This window comes from Salmo salar, chromosome ssa21 (genome assembly GCF_905237065.1).
Source record: "Salmo salar chromosome ssa21, Ssal_v3.1, whole genome shotgun sequence".
NCBI classification, from domain to species: domain Eukaryota; kingdom Metazoa; phylum Chordata; class Actinopteri; order Salmoniformes; family Salmonidae; genus Salmo; species Salmo salar.
The window spans coordinates 24,139,339-24,166,659 of record NC_059462.1 but is presented as its reverse complement, the minus strand read 5'-3'; the positions used below and the strand labels follow the sequence as shown (position 1 = coordinate 24,166,659).

At 43.7% G+C, this 27,321-nt stretch overlaps 1 protein-coding gene across 1 annotated transcript in view; it reads left to right on the top strand.

Moving 5' to 3' along the window:
- The window catches only part of mgat4a (alpha-1,3-mannosyl-glycoprotein 4-beta-N-acetylglucosaminyltransferase A), a 48,629-nt gene that overhangs the window by 16,187 nt on the left and 5,121 nt on the right, over positions 1-27,321 (top strand). Inside the window, 8 exon segments of the mRNA NM_001173641.1 lie at positions 13,158-13,325; positions 13,908-14,048; positions 20,237-20,370; positions 24,174-24,220; positions 24,327-24,440; positions 25,260-25,335; positions 26,725-26,839; positions 27,185-27,315. Coding sequence (NP_001167112.1) covers positions 13,158-13,325; positions 13,908-14,048; positions 20,237-20,370; positions 24,174-24,220; positions 24,327-24,440; positions 25,260-25,335; positions 26,725-26,839; positions 27,185-27,315 — 926 coding nt within the window.

Genomic DNA, 27,321 nt, shown 5'->3' with positions numbered 1-27,321 from the left:
CCTTGTGGCTGCAAGGAGCCAAGGTAAGTTGCTAGCTAGCATTGATTGTTTTTTTTATAAGATAAATCTTCACATAACTAGTGATTAACTTACCTACACATGGTTGATATTACTAGGTTAACTAGCTTGTCCTGCGTTGCATATAATCAATGCGGTGCCTGTTAATTTATCATCAAATCACAGCCTACTTCAACTTCGCCAAACGGGTGATTTAACAAAAGCGCATTCGTGAAAAATGTACCTAACCCTAAACCTCAATGCCTTTCTTAAAATCAATACACAGAAGTGTATATATTTTTTTTTGTAACCTGCATATTTAGTTAATATTACCTGCTAACATGAATTTCTTTTAACTATAGAAATTGTCATTTCTCTTGCATTCAGTGCAAGCAGAGTCAGGGTATATGCAATAGTTTGGGCCGCCTGGCTCGTTGCGACCTGTGAACTAATTTGCCAGAATTTTGCATAATTATGACATAACGTTGACGGTTGTGCAATGTAACAGCAATATTTAGACTTAGGGTTGCCACCCGTTTGATAAGATACGGGACGGTTCCATATTTCACTGGTAGAATAAACATTTTGTTTTCGAAATTATAGTTTACGGATTTGACCATATTAATGACCTAAGGCTCGTATTTCTGTGTTTTTATTATGATTAAGTCTATGATTTGATAGAGCAGTCTGACTGAGCGGTGGTAGGCAGCAGCAGGCTCGTAAGCATTCATTCAAACAGCACTTTACTGCGTTGGCCAACAGCTCTTTGCAATGTTTGAAGCACAGCGCTGTTTATGACTTCAAGCCTATCAACTCCCGAGATTAGGCTGGCAATACTATAGTGCCTATATGAACATCCAATAGTCAAAGGTATATGAAATACAAATGGGATAGAGAGAAATATTCCTATAATAAGTTTTAGGTTGTAGTTAACTGGGAATATTGAACCACCAGCTTTCATGTGTTCTCATGTTCTGAGCAAGGAACTTAAACGTTAGCTTTTTTACATGGCACATATTGCACTTTTACTTTCTTCTCCAACACTGTATTTTTGCCTTATTTAAACAACTGAACAGGTTTCATTATTTATTTGAGACTAAATAGATTTATTTATGTAGTATATTAAGTTAAAATAAGTGTTCATCGTTCATTCAGTATTGTTGTAATTTTTAATTTATATATAAAATGAAAATTGGCCGATTTATTTGTAATTTTTATTAAATGTTTTATTGTATTTGAATTTTTTACTCCTTTTTCTACTTTTAAAAGAAATGGTTTATTTTTCCTCGCCTTCTGGATGATAGCGGGGTGAACAGGCAGTTGCTTGCGTGGTTGTTGTCCTTGATTGTCATTTTGGCCTTCCTGTGACATCGGGTGCTGTAGGTGTCCAGGAGGGCAGGAAGTTTACCACCGCACCAACTTCTGGAGAGCTTTGCGGTTGTGGGCGGTGCAGTTGCAGTACCAGAAGTTTGAGGGTTTTAGGTTTTAACCCCTGTGAGGCCTCGGGACGGACATCCAGCGAAAAATCATATTGTCATTAGCCATAACAAAATTAAAATATTTTTTTTCAATTGTTTTTTCAAATTATATCGTTTTATAGATACACCTCTCCTGAATCGAACCACGTTGTCCGATTTCAAAAAGGCTTTACAGCAAAAGCAAAACATTAGATTATGTTAGAGGAGTATATCGTAAAAGTAGCCACATAGCCATTTTCCGACCAACCACATGCATCACAAATAACCAAAAAACAGCTAAATGCAGCACTAACCTTTAGAAATCTTCATCAGATGACACACCTAGGACATCATGTTACACAATACATGCATTCTTTTGTTCGATAAAGTTCATATTTATATATAAAAACAGCATTTTACATAGGTGCGTAACGTTGACTAACTATTTTCCCTCAAATGCATCCAATGAAACAGCGCTACAATTGACTAAATTACTATTTGAAAACATTTTTAAAATGTAATATTGTCATTCTAAGATTTATAGATGAATATCTCTTGAAAGCACCTGTAATGCCAGATTTAAAATTAACTTTACTGGGTAATCATACTTTGCGATGAAAGGGGATGCGATACTCTGAAAAATAGGCTAACGTTACAGGTCAGCGCCGTCTTGGAACAATCGCATATCACATCTAGTCTTGTATACTATTGTCAATAATCCCTTACCTTCGGTTGTCTTCATCAGAAAGCACTTCAAGGAATCCCAGGTCCACAACAAATGTATTTTTGTTCGAAAAAATTACTCCTTTATGTTCCAAGAGCTTGTTCTTGTTAGTGCGTCTGAAGGCTGATCCAAATGCTCCGTCGGCCGCGGGACAGCCATTTCGAGAAAATGCATTTTTTTCCCATTTAGGTTCGTTCAAACATGTCAAACGTTGTATAACATAAATCTTCAGGGCGTTTTTCAACGAGAGCCAATAAGATTCGAGGGGGACGATTGCATTGTGTTTCAAAACGTTTCGAAAGGGGAGGGTAACCAGGGGTGCCGGCGTCATAATGGTGATGGCCCTCTCCGTGTGACCACGTTCCACAGCGTCTCATTCATTCAGTTTTAACAGTAGGAGACTCAAACCACTTTGTAAAGACTGGGGACATCTAGTGGAAGCAATAGGAAGTGCTCAATGAACCATAGCTCACGATGTGATTAATAGGCAACGTGATGAAGTTGAGTTCGCAATTCAGAATTCCACTTCCTGTTTCGATCTGTCTCGGGGTTTTGACTGCCATATGAGTTCTGTTATACACAGACACCATTCAAACAGTTTCAGAAACTTTAGGGTGTTTTCTATCCACAAGTATTAATTAAATGCATATCCTAGCTTCTGAGTTTGAGTAGTAGGCCGTTTAAAATGGGCACAAATTTTTTTTCAAAATGAGCTGTGGCGCCCCCTATCCTAGGCGACCGTCAAGAGGTTAAGCCAAATTTCTTTAGCCTCGTGAGGTTGAAGAGGCGCTGTTGCGCACACTGTCTGTGTGGGTGGACCATTTCAGTTTGTCAGTGATGTGTACGCCGAGGAACTTGAAGCTTTCCACTTTCTCCACAGCAGTCCCATCGATGTGGATGGTGGGTACTCCCTCTGCTGTTTCCTGAAGTCCACGATCATCTCCTTTAGTTTTGTTGACGTTAAGAGCAGTTATTTTCCTGGCACCACACTCCCAGGGCCCTCGCCACCTCCCTGTAGGCTGTCTCGTTGTTGGTAATCAAGCCTACTACTGTTGTCGTCTGCAAACTTGATGATTGAGTTGGAGGTGTGCTTGGCCACGCAGTCATGGGTGAACAGAAGTACAGGAGGGGGCTGAGCATGCACCCCTGTGGGGCCCCAGTGTTGAGAATCAGTGAAGTGGAGGTGTTGTTTCCTACCTTCACCACCTGAGCAACCCGTCAGGAAGTCCAGGACCCAGTTGAACACTGCGGGGGTCAAACCCAGGGCTTCAAGCTTGATGATGAGCTTGAAAGGTACTATTGTGTTGAATGCTGAGCTATAGTCAATGAACAGCATTCTTACATAGGTATGCCTCTTGCCCAGATGGGACAGGGCAGTGTGGTGGCGATTGCATCGTCTGTGGATCTAAGACGTCGGTGTCCGCCACGTGGCTGGTTTTCCCTTTATAATCCGTTATTGTCTGTAGATCCTGCCACAGCGTCTCGTGTCTGAGCTGTTGAACTGGGACTCAACTTTGTCCCTATACCGATGTTTAGCCTACTTGATTGCTTAGCGGAGGGAATAACTACACTGTTTGTATTCTTCCATATTCCCAGTCTTCTAGCCCTGGTTAAATGCAGTGGTTCGTGCTTTCAGTTTTGCGGGAATGCTCCCTTTTTATCCACGGTTTCTGTTTGGGGTAGGTGTTAATAGTCAGTGGGTACAACATCTCTTATGCACTTCCTGAAACTCATTCACCGTATCGATATATTTGTTGATATTGTTTTCTGAAGCTACTCTGAACATATCCCAGTCCGCGTGATCAAAATAATCTTGAAGCGTGGATTCCTATTGGTCAGATCAGCGTTGACTAGTCCTCATATAAGGCCCTCCCCCACCTTCCTGTTTGAATTTCTGCCTATAGGAGAGGAGGAGCAAGATGGAATTGTTGTCCGATTTGCCGAATGGAGGGCGGGGGAGGGCCTTCTATGCCTTCTGGAAGGTAGTATAATAATGGTCGGGGGTTTTAGCACCGCCGACGGAGATGGCAGCATCGTGACTAGTTCTTAAGGTTCTTGGTCACCTCCCTGACCAAGGCCCTTCTCCCCCGATTGCTCAGTTTTGCCGGGTGGCCAGCTCTAGGAAGTCTTGGTGGTTCCAAGCTTCTTCCATTTTTAAGAATGATTGAGGCCACTGTGTTCTTAGGGACATTTTTTGGTACCGTTCTCCAGATCTGTGCCTCGACACAATCCGGGTTTCGGAGCTCTACGGACAATTCCTTTGACTTCATGGTTTTGCTCTGACATGCACTGTCAACTGTGAGACCTTTATATAGACAGGTGTGTGCCTTTCCAAATCATGTCCAATCAATTGAATTCACCACAGGTGGACTCCAATCAAGTTGTAGAAACACCTCAAGGATGATCAATGGAAACAAGATGCACCTGAGCTCAATTTCGGGGTCTTAATACTTTTGTAAATAAAGTGTTCTGTTTTTATTTTTAATAAATTTCCAAAAATGTATAAACTGTTTTTGCTTTTTCATTATGGGGTATTGTGTGTAGATTGAGGGAAAACATTTAATCCATTTTAGAGTAAGGCTGTGTAGGCTAGGCTACCTAGGCATTTTTAATCCCATATTATTGACTGGAATTGACCACTGTATTATTATCTTTTTAATTACAGATGCAATGGCCAACACGATGCAACCCTACATACAGCAAGCTCAGCCCTGTTAGTGTTTGTCCAATAGCATTTGTCTGTTTGTGTAAAGGGGTTTCATCCACTCTTGGGCCAAGAGTTTATTTAATATATTTTTGTATTTTTTAACCATATGACCTGATTAGGAAAAATTCTGTTCCCGTCGTAGCCCATATGAAACATATAAAACATAAAAATGTTTTTGCTGATTTATTGCTACAACTACGGTCTGGAGTTAGGTTATCCTACTACCAGATAAGGAAAAAACTCTATGCCCCAGGAACAACCTTTAGCAGCGATTACAGCTGTAACTCTTTCTGGCTAAGTCAGAGTTTTGCACGCCTGGATTGTACATATGCACATTATTCTTTTGAAAATTCCAGCTCTATTAAGTTGGTTTTTGATCATTGCCAGGCACCCATTTTCAAGTCTTGCCATAGATTTTCAAGCCGTTTAAGTCAAAACTGTAACTAGACAACTCAAACATTCAATGTTGTCTTGGTAAGCAACTCCTGTGTACATTTGGCCTTGTATGTTAGGTTATTGTCCAGGTTTTTCTCTAGGATTTTGCCTGTCCTTAGCTCAATTCCATTGATTTTATCCTAAAAAACTCATTAGCAATGTTCCCTCTAATTTTTACTGGCGCTGAGCAAATTTCAGGCATTTGATTAGCTGTTCAGGAGTCTTATGGCTTGGGGGTAGAAGTTGTTAAGAAGCTTTATGGACCTAGACTGGACCTAGGCGCTCTGTTAGTGCTTGCCGTGCGGTAGCAGAGTACACAGTCTATGACTAGGGTTGCTGAAGTCTTTGACCTTCCTGCCATTGTCTAGGATGGCAGGAAGCTTGGCCCCGGTGATGTACTGGGCCATACGCACTACCCTCTGTAGTGCCTTGCGGTCGGAGGCCGAGCAGTTGCCATACCAGGCAGTGATGCAACCAGTCAGGATGCTCTCGATGGTGCAGCTGTAGAAATCTTTGAGGACCCATGCCAAATATTTTCAGTCTCCTGATTGGAAATAGGCTTTGTTGTGCCCTCTTCACGACTGACTTGGTCTGTATTGGACCATCAGTTTGTTGATGGCTCAACCTGCTACACTACAGCCCCGTAGATGAGAATGGGGGCGTGCTCGGTCCTCCTTTTCCTTTAGTCCACAATCATCTCTTTTGTCTTGGATCACATTGAGGGAGAGGTTGTCATCCTGGCACATCACGGCCAGGTCGCTGACGACCTCTCTATAGGCTGTCTCATTGTTGGTGATCAGACCGACCACTGATGTCATCGGCAAAATTAAGGATGGTGTTGGTGTCGTGCCTGGCCATGCAGTCATGAGTGAACAGGGTTGTCGGGAACAGCTGATGCTCTCATAAATGCTTCAGTGTTGCTTGTCTCGAAGCGAGCATAGAAGTAATTTAGCTCGTTGGGGTATGTACGTACAGTCACTGTGGGGACGAAGCCAGTGACTGATGTGGTGTACTCCTCAATGCCATCGGAAAGAACCCCGGAACATATTCTCCAGTCTCTGCTAGCAAAACATTCCTGTAGCTTAGCATCGTGTCATCTGACCACTTCTTTATTGACCGAGTCACTGGTGCTTCCTGCTTTAGTGTTTGCTTGTCCACTTACCAACCTGAAGCTCATTGACATCATGATTTTTCAGTTGTCTTGAAAGCACCATAAGTCAGTCACGTGAACTATCCCTTGTTATAACATCTTTGGTCTGACAGACACTTACGTGACAACCAGAATGCATTGTATGATATCAACAAGCATGGTGCCACACATGGCTGTTAAATAATTTAGCATTAGCTCATCATAATCATTACAACATGTTAATGTTGCGACAGTTCGTTTCTGGTAACAGAACAAAATAGTCAGCACATAGTAACTTCTGATTTAGCTGTACTTTAATTAATGCAAACACGTGTGTGGTAAATGGGTTGTTCGTATATACGGTCTCGCTGTTTTACCTCGCAGGGCAAAACAGAGAAGAGAGCGTCACATTCTATTGTTCTCTCATTTATACCGAGAGATATTTCCCGCTCAATGCCGACCTGTCCGAGGGAGGAGGAGCGTGGTTTAAACTTGTTCCTCCTGTCGTCGGCGTGTAGGCTGATCCCAGCGTCGTGACGCACTTCCTGTTGCCGGTTCTAGTTCTTGTCTTCAACAGATGATTTACTCGTAGTTTATGTACTTAGCATAGCTTCCCCAGTATTATAAAGGTTATGCATATAAATAGCCAGTTCAACCCTAACAAACATTTTTAAAAAAAAAGTGTTTTACACACGTGTCCTGTGTCCACTGCAATCTATGCAAGAATCGGAATGCATGTTTTGTCATCAGTACTTGAAAATGTGAATTAAACAGTTCATACATGCATACAACATACAGTGTGTGTGTGCTACAGCAGAAACAACAACACGATATACAGAAAATAAGCCACTTACTTTGATAGGAATGCACACGTGTTCAAAGTCCAATTTCTAAGGAAAACAACTCTGAAGGCAATGTGGGCGCCAGCCAGAAAATGTGCTGGGGGAAAATGTTTGCAAGGCCTGTTCTGCCTAGAGATGCGCAATGTCTTCATACTTGATCTGGGGAAACACTAGCGAAGTGCTTTGGCTCTCATTGAAGAGAAGTTTTCCATCTCAGTAAAGCCTCAAACGTTAATTGTCCGCAACGGTGAAATGGGCTACTTATGTGAATTAACGAGAAGGTGGAACATCCCTCAATTCAAACTGTTAGAAAATATTTTGAAATTGAGAAGTTGAAACAGCCTATAGATAATTAGCAGGCAGTGTGCCTTGGTTTCAGGGCAGCACGGTTAACTGTCCTGTTGCGGAACAGTGAGAGCATTCTGACATCACGCGCATGAGAACTCACACAGGTGTGACGGTTAGAGATATTTTTGGAACGTGTGCATGAAAAGGTTAAAATCAAGTTAAACAATATTATTGCACACAGTCAACGCAACTTATGTGACTTGTTAAGCAAGTTTTTACTCCTGAACTTATTTAAGCTTGCCATAACAAAGGGCTTGAATACGTATTGACTGAAGACATTTCAGCTTTTCATTTTTTAAATGAATTTCAAAAAATATAATTCCAGTGACACACTTTCTATTCAATCCATTTTGAAATTCAGGCTGTAACACAACAAAATGTAGAGAAAGTCAAGGGGTGTGAATACTTTCTGAAGGCACTGTACTTTATATCTGGTTTAATTCGTTTTAAGTTACATGCACTGGTCTCAACTCTTCATGAACAAGTGTCCACAGTCCCTCAGCCTAACTAGCGCTCCATTTTCTCATGATCTTCCTCTTCATTCATCCCTCCTGTTCCCATTTGCCTCTGCATTCCCCACTAACAGGACAATTGTCACAGTTTTAGGGTTTTTCTTGTCCCCTGCTGACTACATGGGCAGCATTGGACACACACACCACCACTTTCCTTTAATGCTGCTGCCTGACTGAACTGTCGAAATGTTTCCTACTGCTCTCTGTCTGTGTCTTATTTAGCCTGTCTCTGATCTTACTCAATCAGCAATATGGACCTGCCTTGCCTCATAGTGATGTAGTAATTTCCTCTGTCACTCATGGTCATGCCTGGGTGATGTTCATTTTATGGTGCACAAGTCCATTGGCTGGTGTAGCGTTTGTTTGTGGATGAAGGGAGATGTAAGATGGGGACAGAGAGCAGGGTGAGAAGTGTAGAAGGAGCAGGGACAGATGGAGGGATACTGAGTGTGTTTGTGTGTGCGCCAGCCTTGAAAGGGCAAAGGATTTTGGCATGGTGACACGAGAGGGCATTACTGGCACACGCCAACCATGTCACATCTATGGGGGGATTAGAGGGAGAGATGGAGTGAGTGCGAAGTAGAGCTGGGACAATATACCGAAAAATTGCTAAATAACAGTTCTGCAGATGTCTTTGTTCTAAAACCATTATTCGGTCAACAGTAATAGCCTATGCATTATGTTGATTCCTGCTATAAAATGATCTGCCTGTCTTCATTTCGCTGTTGGCTGCTGTGTGAGCGAGCCACTCTCACTTCCTCTTCCCACTGTGCGCACGGAGGAGGGGGAGAGATTCTGAGAAGCTCAACCATTTGACCATTGCTCAAAATGTTTTCAAAACAACTGCTGAGAAAGATGGGCAAAATATCATGTCACAGAATTCTTTGACTTTTTAAAATGTTTTTGAATAATAAAAGTTCTGAATTTGCTTTGAATAGTGTGTGATTTGTTTTAAACTGTTCAATTCAACCCCCCCCCCAAAAAAATCTTAATTTTCTGCACTCATTTGAGAGCATTTCCACACTGCCACATAAATTCACTCTGGCTATCTACTCCGATTTCAGAGCACTCTTGTATGAGTGTACCAGAGCGCAGAATAACTTATGAATTTACAAACACACAACCTGGTTAGATATGACCGGTGCCAGTAAACGTTGGTAAAAAAACATAATTAAATTGTAATGTAAGTTAGTCACCAATGCTCTAGAAAACAGTTCATATTTAAGGGGAAAACCAGAGGGAGGTGGTAAGCAGTTGGAGTACATGGTAAGTAAAATGGTCCGTGAGGTGTACTCTCATTCTGGAAGTAGCTAGCCAACTTTAGCCAGTTAGTTTGGGTGCTTGACTGCCCTTGTTAGGTCAGAACACTCGGATCAACCCTACTCCTCGGCCAGAGCGTCCAGTGTGTGCTGTGAACGCTCCGAGAGCAAAATGCTTCGAATTTACGCACTCTGGCATTCCAGAGTGAATATACAAACACACCCTTGGGTGAACTGTTGTTGTCATGGAAATAGAACGTTAATTCTACACTTTGTGTATGTATGTATGTATGTATGTTATGTATGTATGTGTATATGCACGCACGTTTGTGTTTGACATGACAACGAATCAAAATGCCAGGGAGAAGTTATTGTGACAGGTTAGGAACCAAAGTAAGGGTGTGTTTCCTAAGGGACCCTGTAATCTTGAGCTACATTAAATTTATCTTCAAGTAGCCAACATATTCATGCTTCGCCTATTCCTCTTTTGATTTAGAAGATACCGTTGTACAAACATGCTGATTTAGGCCTACACCAGCACTGGTTTCAGGCTATATTAGCTAGATACGTTTGCTCTGACGCAGTACATTTATTAGCTAACATGATTTAGCCAAAACTTGCTAAGAGAATACAAAATAGCTGTTTGCAGATGTAAGAAACAAACTAGTGTAATTATAGAAGCTAGTGGATTTATGTTAAGAAGCGAAGTGGAAACAGCATTGTTGTCATCAACATTATTGCTTGTGCTGCATTGACCATGTAGACTGAATGCAAGCGTCTCGTGTTAAAGCAACAACAGGTCCTTGAGTGATGGGACGGGGCTAGGTCTGTGTGGAAAACGGCATGGAGAGGGAGGGATGACTAACGTAGTGGAGTGAACAATAAAAATGGACGTTAGACACTGCATATCACATTTAACAAATCGAACATTAAAATACCGTTAAAGGTAAAGTAGAAACCCAAATTGGTCCATGCATCAATACCGGTAGATTGTACAATACGGTGTTATAGGCTGTATCACTTATAGCGTCAGAAGATCAGCCCGCACTCGATCGACACACCTCTACACTCAGGGGAACACGGTCAGAGATCAATAACCACAACTACTGCAGTGTGTGTGACGTGTGTCTTCTGTGCGAGTTTTGCAACGGCAACCTGTTCATGCTGTGTGTTTTAACCTCAGAGGGATTGACTGACCCGTTGTGCTGTCGGTCAGTTGATTTTAGCTTTCACCTCCACATCAGATGAGATGGAGACATTCCATTATATTAACCTGGGGATAAGTGGCTTTGAGACTATGATTTGACTGCTCTTCTGTGTTCAGCATTCTCTCTCTAGATTTGTCTTCTCCCTCTGAAATGACTGACCTACTTTAAGAAAATAGCTTAGGAACCTGTTGCCGTGCTCCAGGCAGAAAGATCACAGCCGCAAGGCATTGTGGCATGGCAAGGAGGTTGTAGGTGCACCTCAACTGGGAGACAGTCACTCAGACGTGCGTCACGTCAACTGCTTTCCCCTTCACACATTCTCCATTTTTACTCTATAATGGGTATGACCCACCTTTTTTTTTTTTTTATTATGCCAGTCTCAACGTGTTGTATGGGAACTCCTGTCCATATACAGGGTGTTGCTGTGAAGGCTAAGATGAGATATTTGGAGAGGGGGTGTAAAATGGTTTGAGAAAATCAATTGACCTGATGAGAACTTTGGTGAGATGCCTGGTTCTCAAGATGAAGGACACTTAGAGAGAGGGATAGTGAGAACATTTCAGCGTGAAGTTAACTCAGCCACCCACATAAATACTGTCCCACACACTAAAACTGCACAAGTACCTCATCAGCACTCATGAACACACCGTCAGCAGCATAAATCAGTGAGGGGTATGGAGGCACACAACACACACACACGAGGTCAGTGTCACAGTAGGAAGTAGGTGCGCAAAGTCAGCAACGGCATTTTGGGAGTGTGTGGTTCATGTTGCTAGTAGCCTATGTGTGGTAGTGATTTTGACTGCACAACATAAAGCCTGGTATTTTTTATAGATTTTTTTCTTCTCTTCACTGCCAACAGAGAGGTGTGGGGGTGTGTTATTGATCCTATCAGAGACTGAATAACTCCAGGAGACTGAGTGACTTGATCCTGTCTGTTAGGGTGGTGTGTTCTCTCATTGTGTGCTCCGTCTCAGAACTGGCAGTTTCTTCAGCATTTCCTCCTTAGCAATTCCACTTACTGTTGATCCTGGGTGGCCCCCTGTGCATGCTTCCTCTCTGGGGTTAAAGGGGGACAACCGGGCAGGCCAGGGAGGGGAAGGAGGGAGGACGAGAGGGAGGTAGAGCGAGGGTTGGGGAGTGAGTTTGGGTGTGAGACCAGATACACACAGCAATGTCATGAATCTAGACTAATTGTGTACTGTAAAACGTTCACTAATAGCCCAGGCGTTTTATATGCTTCAATCACTGAACACAACCGGCTATAAACACAACTGGAGTTTATTAGAGATCGGCTTCTATTTGAGCCAGGCGTCTGTTTCCTTAATGCACACAACTTTAGTCAATAAAATGTTGAAAGACTACCACACTGTTATTGTGACTGGTATAAACATAACAACAAATCCATTGCAGATCAGACTTGCAAAGACTAGGCTGCCTATCATACACCCTTTATTTTGTGCTTAAGCACCATAGTCTCTCATTCTGCCTTGTATCCCCTGTTGCAGCAAGATCAAAGCAGATAGACTTCAGTATTCAATGTTTGTCCTGGTCCCCAGGATGTCGGGGGATGTCTTTAATACCACCCACTAGGGGCAAGCTAACCACGTTTTACTTTATGCTTAACATCAAGTTTTTTCCTGTTTTAACAACCTTAGGTAGAGGGGGAAAGAGAGCTGGATAGATGGAATACTAGGAGGAGTGAGAAGGAGAGTGAGGTAGAAGAGAACACGAACACACTTGTGTAGGCACGCACAAATAACTACTGTACATTGAGACCTTCACATTTCCTCATTGCCGTGTGTGATCTAGATTCTTGAATGAATTATGTAAGAGCGTTGTCTTAGTGGAGCTAATCCTCCTCGCGTGTTGCTTAGGAAGGTTGAGGTGCACACTTGCATTTATGCACACATACATATGTGTGACCCGTTTCAGGAAACTAGGCGCATGTCACAAGTCGCGACTTCACAGGAGAGACGTTTTGAACGTAAGCATTTTTAAAAAATCAAAATGAGTTTTGTGGCAGAAAGGCTTTCTCGAACATGTGAACTTTCTTGTGCCTTAATAACAAACTGTATATTAATGCACACTTTTGTGTATGCACGCAAACAAAGACAGTGTGTAACAGGCTGGTTTCTCAGTAAAACCCAGGCATGAGCACTGCATCATTAACCTCTAACGGCAGAGGTTAATTCCAGTAAAATTACCCCTCTCAATCGCCTCCTTTCTGACCACAACCTCCCTCAATTTCCTCAGAACATCCCCCTTCCTCCCTCTCACCAGTCCAGATAACAGTACCAGGAACAGGGTTTCTCAACACCTCAGTATTTCCTAGAAATGACACCACTGTCTACTACCACAGCACTAAGGGGGATGTATACTGCCCCCACAGTTTGTAAAGTGTCTTACAACACTTAATGCTCTATTTTTCTATTAGAAATTGTTACATGACTATTAGCCTACACTGGGACACAGTGAGATTTAATGTTGGAATAAAGAGCAGAAAACTAATCTTTCCCCCCTCTCTCTGTCCCTATAGAGAAGTTGGTAGCGTACCAGAGGGAGTTCCATGCCCTGAAAGAGCGCCTCCGTGTGGCCGAGCACCGGACCCTGCAGCGCTCCTCAGAGCTCAACAACATTCTGGAGCAGTTCAGACGGGCCATCGCTGAGACCAACGGCAGCAAGGACGCTCTCATCAACTTCTCAGGTAGATGTATACACACACCCAATATATTTTACTATCCTTGTGGGGATCTAAAAAGGATTTCTATTGGAAATCATATTTTCCCTAACTTTAATCCTGAACCTAACCCCTAAGCTTAAAATTGCCTTTGTCCTCGTGGGGATGTGGGAGATGTCCCCACGAGGGAGAATTTTCCTTGTTTTAGTATCCTTGTGGGGACTTCGGGAGATTTCCGATTCCCACAAAGATAATAATACAAACACACACAGGATGGATCTACATTCACTAGTTTCAGGTCACTGATCACAATATACTCCCACATCAAGAAACATGCAAGCCGAATCCCCCCTTTTCTTAATTGGGAACTCGGGTTGAGTAGACTGGATCATTCAGTTCTCCTCTTATCGAATAGTATCTGTCCCCTCACTCTGACTGCTGCCCTCTGGCTGTGGTCCACCTCCATCCTACCCAGCCCTTTAGTAATGCTGGACTAGAATGAACATGAACCTCTAACCACCCCACCACCAACAACTGTTCTACCAGTTGGAACTTTATGATTCTCAACCATTCTACCAACTCTGATTCCTTCTTGTATTGTTATGGCAGATGAGACACAGAAGTTGCTGAAGGAGCTGGCCAGTAGGAAGCCCCTTAAGGTGCCGAACATCTACCACCACATGCCTCACCTGCTCAACAATGAGGGCAGCCTGCACCCCGCTGTCCAGGTGGGCATGGGCCGCACTGGAGGTGAGACACACACACACACACACACACACACACACACACATATATACAGGCGCACACACATTTGCTCGCTCACATACAGTACCAGTCAGAAGTTTGGACACACCTACTGAAATCCATAGATCAGAGAAAGCCTGCAGGTCCTGATCTTTTGGATCCCTGCTTTTTAAATCTGGCAGCTGATTTCATAGCTGAACCACTTGCATATCTGTTTAATCTAACCCTGGAATGTAATGAAATTCCAAAGATCTGGAAATCAGCATTTGTCCTACCACTTTTAAAAGGGGGAGATCCAACTCTTTTAAATAATTATAGGCCAATCTCAAAGCTGTCACCCCTGGTGAAAATACTTGAAACCCTTGTGAGTGAACAGCTAAAAGTTTTTATTTACTAACTGTATTTTATCAATGTATCAATCGGGCTTCAGGAAGAAGCATAGCACAATTACAGCAGCCATGAAGGTTTTAAATGATATCACTGAAGCCCTTGACAAAAAACAGCACTGTCTCACTTTTTATTGATCTCTAAGGCTTTTGATACAGTTGATCATGATATACTGAGGCAGAGATTGTCGAGTGTAGGTCTTTCAGAGCATGCAGTTGTATGGTTTGCTAACTATCTGTCTGATAGATCTCCGTGCACTCAATTTGATGGGCTCATGTCTGTTTGTAATGGTGTGCCCCAAGGCTCTGTACTTGGTCCTCTCTTATTCACTATTTATATAAATAATTTAGACAAAAATGTCCAAAATGCGCAACTTCATTTTTATGCTGATGATACTGTTATTTACTTTTGTGCCTCGTCTCTTACAAAAGCTTTCCAGAACTTGCAAACTGCTTTTATACTGTTCAACATACCTTGTGTCAATTGAAGCTTATCCTCAATACTGACAACTAAACTAATGGTGTTTTCTAAAGCAAGAAATAGACCTCTGAACTTTTCACCTATTATTACCTGTCAGGGCATTGAGATTGAGACTGTAACCATATATATTTTGGAATTTTAATTGATGACGGCCTCTCTTTTAAATTGCATATTCAACAACTTACAAAAAAATTGAAGCTGAAATTGGGATTTTATTTTAGGAATAAGGCCTGTTTTTCTTTTGAAGCCAGAAGGAGGCTAGTATCAGCTACATTTATGCCTTTACTAGACTATGGGGATATTTTATATATGAATGCTTCCGCTCAGTGTTTGAGATCAATTGACACCCTTTACCATGGCACTTTGAGATTTATTTTAAACTGCAAAACCCTTTGTATACCAGGGTTGGCTGGCCTTCTCTAGTCACTCGTAGGCTCAGTCACTGGTATACTTTTATTTACAGAGCCATTTTGGGTTTACTACCATTTTATTTGGGCATTTTTATTGTTCAGAAATGTGGTGGGTACTCTCTTTGTTCCCTGGACTTTATCCTGCTAACTGTTCCAAATGTCCGAACTGAGTTTGGTAAAAGGGCTTTTATGTACTCTGCGCCATCGTCTTGGAACGCCTTACAAAATACTTTTAAACTGGAAGAACTTGTCCCGATTTGGTGTTTTTTAAATCACTGATGAATGATCTTGAGACTGATTCCCTGACCTGTCAATGTTTTTCATTTGCTGTTTTTGATTTTGTTATACTCTTGTGAATTCTATGGTTTTTACTAGATTATTTGTAGTTTTTCATGTTTGTCTGTAATTTTTGTAATGACTTGGTGCTGCCTATCTTGGCCAGGACGCTCTTGAAAAATATATTTTTAAATCTCATTGAGCCCTTCCTGGTTAAAGGTTTAATAATAAATTCAATATTTTCTTTTCTTTATTTTTACTGTTTTCTACATTGTAGAATAATAGTGACGACATAAACTATGGAATCATGTAGTAACCAAAAAAGTGTTAAACAAATCAAAATCTATTTTAGATTTTTCAAAGTAGCCACCCTTTGCCTTTGACAGCTTTGCACACTCTTGGCATTCTCTCAACCAGCTTCATGAGGTAGTCACCTGGAATGCTTTTCCAACAATCTTGAAGGAGTTCCCACATATGCTGAGCACTTGTTGGCTGCTTTTCCCTCACTCTGTGGTCCAACTCATACCAAGCCATCTCAATTGGGTTGAGGTTGGGTGATTGTGGAGGCCAGGTCATCTGATGCAGCACTCGATCACTCTCCTTCTTGGTCAAATAGCTCTTACGCAGCCTGGAGGTGTGTTGGGTCATTGTCCTGTTTAAAAACAAATGATACGCCATCCCATCTGGTTTGCTCTTAGTAGGACTATCGCTGCAGAATGCTCGGGTAGCCATGCTTGTTAAGAGTGCCTTGAATTCTAAATAAATCACAGACAGTGTCACCAGAAAAGCACCATCACACCACCTCCTCCATCCTTCACGGTGGGAACCACACATGCTGAGATCATCTGTTCACCTACTCTGCCTCTCACAAAGACCAGGCAGTTGGAACCAAAAATCTAAAATTTGGACTCATCAGACCAAAGGACAGATTTCCACCGGTCTAATGTCCATTGCTCGTGTGTCTTGTCTCTTCTTATTATTGGTGTCCTTTAGTGGTTTCTTTTCAGCAATTCGACCATAAAGGCCTGATTCACGCGGTCTCCTCTGAACAGCTGATGTTGTCTTCCTTTCCTGTGGCTGTCCTCATGAGAGCCAGTTTCACCATAGCTCTTAGTTTTTTTGTGACTGCACTTGAAAGTTTCAAAGTTCTTGACATTTTCCTTATCAACTGACCTTCATGTCAAAGTAATGATGGACTGTTGTTTCTCTTTGCTTATTTGAGCGCTTCTTGTACTTAGCTCGATTTGGTAAAATACAATTTTCTTCGCCTCCACAAGTCCTCAACTGGCAGCTTCATTAAATAGTACCCGCAAAACACCAGTCTCAACGTCAACAGTGAAGAGGCGACTCAGGGATGCTGGCCTTCTAGGCAGAGTTGCAATGAAAAAGCCATATCTCAGACTGGCCAATAGAACAGACACTGGACAGAGGAACTCTGCCTAGAAGGCCAGCATCCCGGAGTCACCTCTTCACGTTGACGTTGAAACTGGTGTTTTGCGGGTACTATTTAATGAAGCTGCCAGTTGAGGACTTGTGAGGTGTCTGTCTCAAACTAGACACTAATATAGTTGTCCTCTTGCTCAGTTGTGCACCGGGGCCTCCCACTCCTCTTTCTATTCTGGTTAGAGCCAGTTTGCGCTGTTCTGTGAAGGGAGTAGTACACAGCGTTGTACGAGATCTTCAGTTTCTTGACAATTTCTTGCATTCATATTTTTCTAGCCTTCATATCTCAGAACAAGAATAGACTGACGAGTTTCAGAAGAAAGTACTTTGTTTCTGGCCATTTTGAGCCTGTAATCAAACCCACAAATGCTGATGCTCCAGATGGTCAACTAGTCTAAAGAAGGCTAGTTTTATTGCTTCTTTAATCAGAACAACAGTTTTCAGCTGTGCTAACATAATTGCAAAAGGGTTTTCTAATGATTAATTAGCTTTTTAAAATGATAAACTTGGATTAGCTAACACAACGTGCCATTGGAACACAGGAGTGATGGTTGCTGATAATGGGCCTCTACGCCTATGTAGATATTCCATAGAAAATCAGCTGTTTCCAGCTACAATAGTCATTTACAACATTGACAATGTCTACACTGTATTTCTTATCAATTTGATATTTTAATGGACAAAAAATGTGCTTTTATTTAAAAAACAAGGACATTTCTAAGTGACCACAAACTTTTGAACGTTAGTGTGTGTACATAGACAGGGTTAGGAGGTTGAGCAGGGGCAAGGGCCGGTGAGTTGAGTGTTAACATGACTAATTGGACTTCCCAGTGACTAGACAGACAGGCTTTAGGGAGGACATACATGTCCTAGAGGGTGGAGGACACTTGCTGGCAGTTTGGAACAAACACACAACACTGTATTTTGTTTCTCCTTTGTCTCATCAAAGCCCAGTGATGGACTCGGAGACAGAGGAAGATAACAGTTTTTTGGTGTTGTGCGTGTGTGTGTGTGTAACCTGTGTGTCCTCTGTGGATGCAGACAGGTCTTTATGAAGGCTTGTTGTCTGGTTTGTCTCTGAGGTAGAGGCTCTGATCCTCTCAGACTGTCTGTTGAGATACTGTTCTTTTGTTGCTGTTATTTGCTGATTTAGTTTAGGGTCAGAGTTGTTTATATGTCTGTGTTCTGGCGTGGTGCGGGTGTGTGTGTACGGGGGGTTCATACTGCATGGAAACTTGTTGCTCTGCTGCTGCTCTCCTGACAAATCAAATTTTATTGGTCACATACATGTATTTAGCAGATGTTGCGGGTGTAGTGAAATGCTTGTGTTCCTAGCTCCGGCAGTGCAGTAGTATCTAACAATTCAGTTAGTATCTAACAAGTGAACAATAACTTGGTTTAGGGTCAAGAGCGCCCTACCTGCCGCCCTCTCTCAATCTCCCCCTTTCTCAGTAAGTCTTTAATTTTCTATCCTCCCTCATTCGCTTTCTGTTTTCTTCCTCAATTTCTGTCTTTGTGAGGGTGTGGGACATTAAGGTTATTTATAGCAGTGCAAATTGGGACATCAGAGAGCGAGAAGGAGAGAGATAATATCTGAGAATGGGAGTAGGAGTGACTCTCTCTCCAGCCTGTCTTTTAGGCATGACTCCTAGGGAACATCTATTCATATGTGTTCAGGTTTTATTTTGGTAAATTTGTCTATCGTTTTGTATAATTGTGTGGGAATGAGTGATTGCCATGTAGCGGCCCACGGGTGGGTTTTATTTTGTCCCCTAAGTTTTCTTAGTTCCAAAAATGAAATGTTCAGGCCCCATGACCATCCGCTTAAGAAAGAAATTGTCCCGTGGCTGAATCTAGTTGATGACCCCTTGTCTAGGATCTAAACTCAAACGCATCACTCCTCTCTATCTCTACCAGGCCTTACTATACACCCATGGACACACTGGACCCCCCCCCCCCCCCGCCCCCAATTCTGTCTCTGCGCAGACGTCAGCTCACCAATCACCATTTACTTCTCTGTCAGAGGAGCTGAGGCCCAGATGAATGTGATGATCAGGGTTCTGTTCGGGGTGGGGGGGTGGGGGGGGGTTGAGTGATGGCATGAGAAGAAAGAACTGGAGGGATGGTTTGTTTCCCCCTCCCTCATTGTCCCTTTAGCTTCCCTTTGCACTTGTGTCCTCCCTCTCACCATCTTCTCTCGTTCTCCGTCTCACCATCTTCTCTCTCTCTCTCTCTCTCTCTCTCTGCCTCGCACTCTTTTCTATGTCTTTTTTTCCTCTCCCTCCCACTCTCTCTCCTTTCATCCTCAACCTACTTTCCTGGTCCTGTGTGTGTCTGTGCTGTTCTCTGCTGTGTGGAGCGACGCAAAGCAAAATGAGGATTGATTCGCCACGCTGCATGGATCAGTCCACCACTCTTTCATCTCAGTCTCTCTGTGTATTGTCTTCCCCGACCGTTCCCCCTTATTTTCCCATGTTTGCCCTAGAGCTGCTCTCCATATTAGCCCCATAATAGAGATGGAAACACCCACACACTGTAGGCATGTGAGGATCTGTACCATAGTGCTACAGTCACTGTTTGTTACTCCCTGTTCTCATTCTCACTCCTGGTGCAAATGGATATTGTTTTGGGGAGAAAGAATACATGTGAATGTTTTCCTTTTTTTCTGCCCCACAATATGAATATTTGGAAGGCGAACATCCCACGCTCTCCAGTCTAAAATAAGAGAGTGGGAGCGAGGGAGTACATTTAATGTGGTCCTCAGTGAGAATGAAGAGCGGAGTGCTATCGAGTACCACATACACACACCCTTGTTTCCCAGCGAAAGGGATCCCTGGGCCCATTGTGTCTGTGGCACAAATAGAGTGATATGTCTGTAGTACAGTCTTCCATTCCAGTGTGGTTTTCAGTGAATCTCCCCGTCTAAGGTACAGAACCGTCTCTATTCCCCATTTAGGACACATACAATAGGACTGATAGCCAGGAGAATAACAATCTGCTGTCTCACCCATCTCCCTTGCTCTCTCTGTCGCTTTCCTTAGTTGAACTTCTGCCCTCCATGAATTTAAAATGTTTGTCTTCTTGTAATACAATGTGACTTAGGAGTTACCACATTTAACACGTCCTGTTCTCTGCCTGTGTGTTTCTTCCTCTATGGTCTGACCCTGTTCTTACCCGGGGCCTCTCATATCTGCCTAGTCTCCATGGTGATGGGTATTCCTACCGTAAAGCGGAAAGTGAAGTCGTACCTGGCCGAGACTCTGCACTCGCTCATCGACAAGCTCTCACCTGAGGAGAAACTCGACTGTGTCATCATCGTCTTCGTTGGAGAGGTGTGGGGAAACGCATTCTCACACTCGCAACTCACTATATATATTGTGCATGACACAATTTTTCCAACAATTGTTTACAGACAGATTTTTTTCACTTATAATTCACTATCACAATTCCAGTGGGTCAGAAGTTTACATACACTAAGTTGACTGTGCCTTTTTATACAGCTTGGAAAGTTCCAGAAATGTCATGGCTTTAAGCTTCTGATAGACTAATTGACATAATTTGAGTCAATTGGAGGTGTACCTGTAGATGTATTTCAGTGCCTCTTTGCTTGACATCATTGGAAAACCAAAAATTGTAGACCTCCACAAGTCTGGTTCATCCTTGGGAGCAATTTCCAAATGCGTAAAGGTGCCACGTTCATCTGTACAAACAATAGTATGCAAGTATAAACACCATGGGACCACGCAGCCGTATTACCGCTCAGGAAGGAGACGCATTCTGTCTCCTAGAGATGAACGTACTTTGGTGCGAAAAGTGCAAATCAATCCCAGAACCGCATCAAAGGACCTTGTGAAGATGCTGGAGGAAACGGGTACAAAAGTATCAATATCCACAGTAAAACGAGTCCTATATTTACATTTACATTTAAGTCATTTAGCAGACGCTCTTATCCAGAGCGACTTACAAAATGGTGCATTCACCTTATGATATCCAGTGGAACAACCACTTTACAATAGTGCATCTAAATATTTTAAGGGGGGGGTTAGAAGGATTACTTTATCCTATCCTAGGTATTCCTTAAAGAGGAGGGGTTTCAGGTGTCTCCGGAAGGTGGTGATTGACTCCGCTGTCCTGGCGTCGTGAGGGAGCTTGTTCCACCATTGGGGTGCCAGAGCAGCGAACAGTTTTGACTGGGCTGAGCGGGAACTGTGCTTCCTCAGAGGTAGGGGGGCCAGCAGGCCAGTGGTGGATGAACGCAGTGCCCTTGTTTGGGTGTAGGGCCTGATCAGAGCCTGAAGGTATGGAGGTGCCGTTCCCTTCACAGCTCCGTAGGCAATCACCATGGTCTTGTAGCGGATGCGAGCTTCAACTGGAAGCCAGTGGAGAGAGCGGAGGAGCGGGGTGACGTGAGAGAACTTGGGAAGGTTGAACACCAGACGGGCTGCGGCGTTCTGGATGAGTTGTAGGGGTTTAATGGCACAGGCAGGGAGCCCAGCCAACAGCGAGTTGCAGTAATCCAGACGGGAGATGACAAGTGCCTGGATTAGGACCTGCGCCGCTTCCTGTGTGAGGCAGGGTCGTACTCTGCGAATGTTGTAGAGCATGAACCTACAGGATCGGGTCACCGCCTTGATGTTAGTGGAGAACGACAGGGTGTTGTCCAGGATCACGCCAAGGTTCTTAGCACTCTGGGAGGAGGACACAAGGGAGTTGTCAACCGTGATGGCGAGATCATGGAACGGGCAGTCCTTCCCCGGGAGGAAGAGCAGCTCCGTCTTGCCGAGGTTCAGCTTGAGCTGGTGATCCGTCATCCACACTGATATGTCTGACAGACATGCAGAGATGCGATTCGCCGCCTGGTTATCAGAAGGGGGAAAGGAGAAGATTAATTGTGTGTCGTCTGCATAGCAATGATAGGAGAGACCATGTGAGGATATGACAGAGCCAAGTGACTTGGTGTATAGCGAGAATAGGAGAGGGCCTAGAACAGAGCCCTGGGGGACACCAGTGGTGAGAGCGCATGGTGCGGAGACAGATTCTCACCACGCCACCTGGTAGGAGCGACCTGTCAGGTAGGACGCAATCCAAGCGTGGGCCGCGCCGGAGATGCCCAACTCGGAGAGGGTGGAGAGGAGGATCTGATGGTTCACAGTATCAAAGGCAGCAGATAGGTCTAGAAGTATGAGAGCAGAGGAGAGAGAGTTAGCTTTAGCAGTGCGGAGAGCCTCCGTGACACAGAGAAGAGCAGTCTCAGTTGAATGCCCAGTCTTGAAACCTGACTGATTAGGATCAAGAAGGTCATTCTGAGAGACATAGCAGGAGAGCTGGCCAAAGACGGCACGTTCAAGAATTTTGGAGAGAAAAGAAAGAAGGGATACTGGTCTGTAGTTGTTGACATCGGTGGGATCGAGTGTAGGTTTTTTCAGAAGGGGTGCAACTCTCGCTCTCTTGAAGACGGAAGGGACGTAGCCAGCGGTCAAGGATGAGTTGATGAGCGAGGTGAGGAAGGGGAGAAGGTCTCCGGAAATGGTCTGGAGAAGAGAGGAGGGGATAGGGTCAAGTGGGGAGGTTGTTGGGCGGCCGGCCGTCACAAGACGCGAGATTTCATCTGGAGAGAGAGGGGAGAAAGAGGTCAAAGCACAGGGTAGGGCAGTGTGAGCAGGACCAGCGGTGTCGTTTGACTTAGCAAACGAGGATCGGATATCGTCAACCTTCTTTTCAAAATGGTTGACGAAGTCATCCGCAGAGAGGGAGGAGGGGGGGGGGAGGAGGATTCAGGAGGGAGGAGAAGGTAGCAAAGAGCTTCCTAGGGTTAGAGGCAGATGCTTGGAATTTAGAGTGGTAGAAAGTGGCTTTAGCAGCAGAGACAGAAGAGGAGAATGTAGAGAGGAGTGAGTGAAAGGATGCCAGGTCCGCAGGGAGGCGAGTTTTCCTCCATTTCCGCTCGGCTGCCCGGAGCCCTGTTCTGTGAGCTCTATATCAACATAACCTGAAAGGCTGCTCAGCAAGGAAGAAGCCACTGCTCCAAAACAGCCATAAAAAAGCCAGACTACGGTTTGCAACTGCACATGAGTACAAAGATCATACTTTTTGTAGAAATGCCCTCTGGTCTGATGAAACAAAAATAGAACGGTTTGGCCATAATGACCATCGTTAATTTTGGAGGAAAGAGGGGGAGGCTTGCAAGCCGAAGATCACCATCCCAACCATGAAGCATGGAGGGGGCAACATGTTGTGGGGGTGCTTTGCTGCAGGAGGGACTGGTGCACTTCACAAAATAGATGGCATCAAGAGGAAAGAAAATTATGTGGATATATTGAAGCAACATCTCAAGACATCAGTCATGACGTTAAAGCTTGGTCGCAAATGGGTCTTCCAAATGGACAATGACCCCAAGCATACTTCCAAAGTTGTGGCAAAATGGCTTAAAGCCAACAAAGTCAAGGTATTGGAGTGGCCTTGACCTCAATCCTATAGAAAATGTATGGGCAGAACTGAAAAAGCGTGTGCGAGCAAGGAGGCCTACAAAGACTGTTACACCAGCTCTGTCAGGAGGAATGGGCCAAAATTTACCCAACTTATTGTGGGAAGCTTGTGGAAGGCTACCTGAAACGTTTGACCCAAGTTAAACAATTTAAAGGCAATGCTATCAAATGCACTCAATTTGTATGTGAACTTCTGACCCACTGGGAATGTGATGAAAGAAATAAAAGCTGAAATAAATCATTCTCTACTATTATTCTGACATTTCACATTCTTAAAATAAAGTGGTGATCCTTACTGACCTAAAACAGGGAATTTTTACTAGGATTAAATGTCAGGAATTGTGATGAACTGAGTTTAATTGTATTTGGCTAAGGTGTATGTAAACTTCCGACTTCAACTGTATGTAAGTGTCACAGTGTATATATGTGTGTGTGTGTGTGTGTGTGTGTGTGTGTGTGTGTATATATGTGTATATATATGTTATTATATATATGTGTGTATGTGTATATATATGTGTATATATATATATATATATATATATATATATATATGTATATATATATATATATATATATATATATGTATATATATATATATATATATATATATGTGTGTGATATGCAAATAATATTATATTCTGTCTTTGCAGATGGACACGGAATACGTCCAAAGCGTGGTTACTGGACTGGAGAAAGAGTGAGTGACATCACTTCCTGTCTTTGATGTTTCCTGTCTGATAATCCCACTGGCGGTTTAGCGAGAACAGAAGTAGGATGACAACGTGTGCATGTGTCTATCCCAGGTTTTCTACAGAATTCAGTTCAGGTCTGTTGGAGCTGATCTCTCCTCCTGCCAGCTACTACCCAGATCTCAAAGAACTCAAGGAGACTTTTGGAGACTCCAGAGAGCGGGTCAGGTGAGAAAACACACAAAGTAAAACAATCAACATTTCATTCTGTAAAGAATCCATATAAGTTAATCTTCAATTTGTGACAAACGTTGGCAAACGGTCAAGTAACAGCCGCATGCTGTCACGTCTGTACCTCTCCAGCCACTCTCCACTGCTCACACCCCAAAATTGATTTGTTCTGGTTATTTGTCGTTGATATGCCACGTCCGGTGGGCATTGCCATTGACAATATGGGGAGAAGGAGAGAGGAGAGGGGGATGAGCTGTAAGGGGTGGGCCAGGTACTCAGTATTCCACAGGCATCCCTCAAAGTGAGCTCAAGGTCGACTGCACCCCTCCCTATCTCCTTCCCTTCTCCCTTCCCCCTTCCCCCCCACCCTCCTACATTGACTGTGCTGTGGAAACCTCTTTCTCCATCTCTCTCTATTGTTGCTCTCTCTGCCGCACGGCTCGCTCTCGCGTGTGGGGGTTTGATGAAGAGCTGATGTTTTGGAGAGTAAACAATCTTTGAATTTGGTCTGATGTGTGCTTGTTGTGTGCTGCCCTTTGTTAGCGCTTGATTATATTTTTGCGAGCTCATTGAATATTTATGAGAAGCTCACTGGAATCCCTGCTGCTGAGGTGGAATGAAGAACAATGCAACTCATTAGCGTGGGTGGGTGTGTGTGTGTGGGCGCTCGCCCACGTGTGTGTGTTTGTATGCGCTTATGCTGGTCCCAACACCGTTCGTCAGGCAGTGATGTGCGCACACCTGTTCCCTCCAGCCACCAGTCATTTAGTAACCGGGCATGAGGAAATCATTCATCATTGTGTGTTTGTGTTGTAGATGGCGGACCAAGCAGAATCTGGACTATTCCTTCCTCATGATGTATGCTGTGAGCAAAGGAGTCTACTATGTCCAGGTGTGTACGTCCTTGGAACACAGACACATTCTGCCCCTACTAAACCTGCGTTCCCATGGCAACCTGTTGGAATGTGCCCGGCAGGAGCGGTGTTTGTCTGGGGCAGAGCTGTAGTACACCTTGTACCAACACACTTCAGCATCATAGGGTTTGTTACCACGGAAACACTGGTGAGCCGGCAGTTTGGAACAAGGTGTGCCCAATTTGGACTTGTTCTTTACATTGCACGAGGCCATTTGCTAGTCTGTGTTGGTACAAGGTGTACATACTGTGTCTGTGAGAGTTGGGTAGCCCTTTTCTCTTACTGAATGTAAAGATCAGACATACTGTACAGGTTGTTGTATATCTTCTATCATACCATCTGCTGCTCCCTTCCTCTCTCCCATTGATGACAAACACACATACACTGAGTGTACAAAACATGAACAACCCTAATATTTTGCCCTCCGAACAGCCTCAATTCGTCGGGGCATGGACTCTACAAGGTGTTGAAAGCGTTCCACAGGGATGCTGGCCCAGGTTGACTCCAATGCTGCCCACATTTGCGTCAAGTTGGCTGGATGCCCTTTGGGAGGTGGACCATTCTTGATACACACAGGAAACTGTTGAGCGTGAAAAAGCCAGCAGTGTTGCAGTTCTTGATACACTCAAACTGGTGCACCTGGCACCTACTACCATACCCCATTGAAAGGCACTTAAATATTTTGTCTTGCCCATTCACCCTCGGAATGGCACACAGACAATCCATGTCTCAATTGTCTCAAGGCTTAAAAATTGTTCTTTAACCGGTCTCCTCCCCTTCATCTACACTGATTGAAGTGGATTTAACAAGTGACATCAATAAGGGATCATAGTATTCACCTGGTCAGTCTGTCATGGAAAGGTGTTACTTTTACATTTTAGTCATTTAGCAGACGCTCTTATCCAGAGCGACTTACAGTAGTGAATGCATACATTTTTATTTATTTATTTTTTCATACTGGCCCCCCGTGGGAATCAAACCCACAACCCTGGCGTTGCAAACACCATGCTCTACCAACTGAGCCACAGGGAAGGCCTGTGTTCCTAATGTTTTGTACACTCAGTGTATAATGAATCAACACGTTGGATCTCATCCTCTATTAATCCCTTCTGTCGTCCTTCTGTTTTGGTTGTTTTCATTTTCCATCCTGTGTTCTCCACTCGGGAGGAGTGGGCAGAGGTACTGAATGCTGTCATTGACAGTGTAGTTCAGTCTATTGTAGGCCGTAGACATCATACATCATATAGAAAGTAGCTTAGTGAGAGACTTGTGTGGTGTTCCATGTTTGTCAGCTGTTTGTGATTAGTAGATGACTAGATGTGATGGCCGAACCCCTGCTCACCAGTTCTCCCCCCCTCTCCCTCCAGTTGGAGGATGACATTGTGGCCAAGCCCAACTACTTTGCCACCATGAAGAACTTTGCCTTGCAGCTCTCCTCCGAGGACTGGATGATCCTCGAGTTCTCCCAGCTCGGCTTCATCGGTAACACGCGCGCACACACACACAAACAAACTCTGGGCATTTAGCAACCCTCTAACAAGCTATTAGTCAGCAATTAATGGTCCTTAACGAACGGTCACTGAGGCTTAACGAGGAATCCTTGACCCTTAACGAACACTGACTGTCAGTTAAAAATGAAAAAAAGTCAAACATCAGGAGACTTTTGGAGTGTAAAAAAAAAAGAGCAAGGTTTGAATAGCCAGCCCACTGGTTTTCCTTCTCTCTCTCCCTCCTTCCCCTCTTTCACCTTCCTTTCCCTCGATCTCCATTCCCCATACCCCCCCTCTTTCCACTCTCCCTCCCCATCTACCTTTCTCCTTCTCTCAGGTAAGATGTTCCAGGCTCCAGATCTCAATCTGATCGTAGAGTTTATCTTCATGTTCTATAAGGAGAAGCCCATTGATTGGCTACTGGACCACATCCTCTGGGTCAAAGTGTGTAACCCAGAGAAAGACGCAGTACGT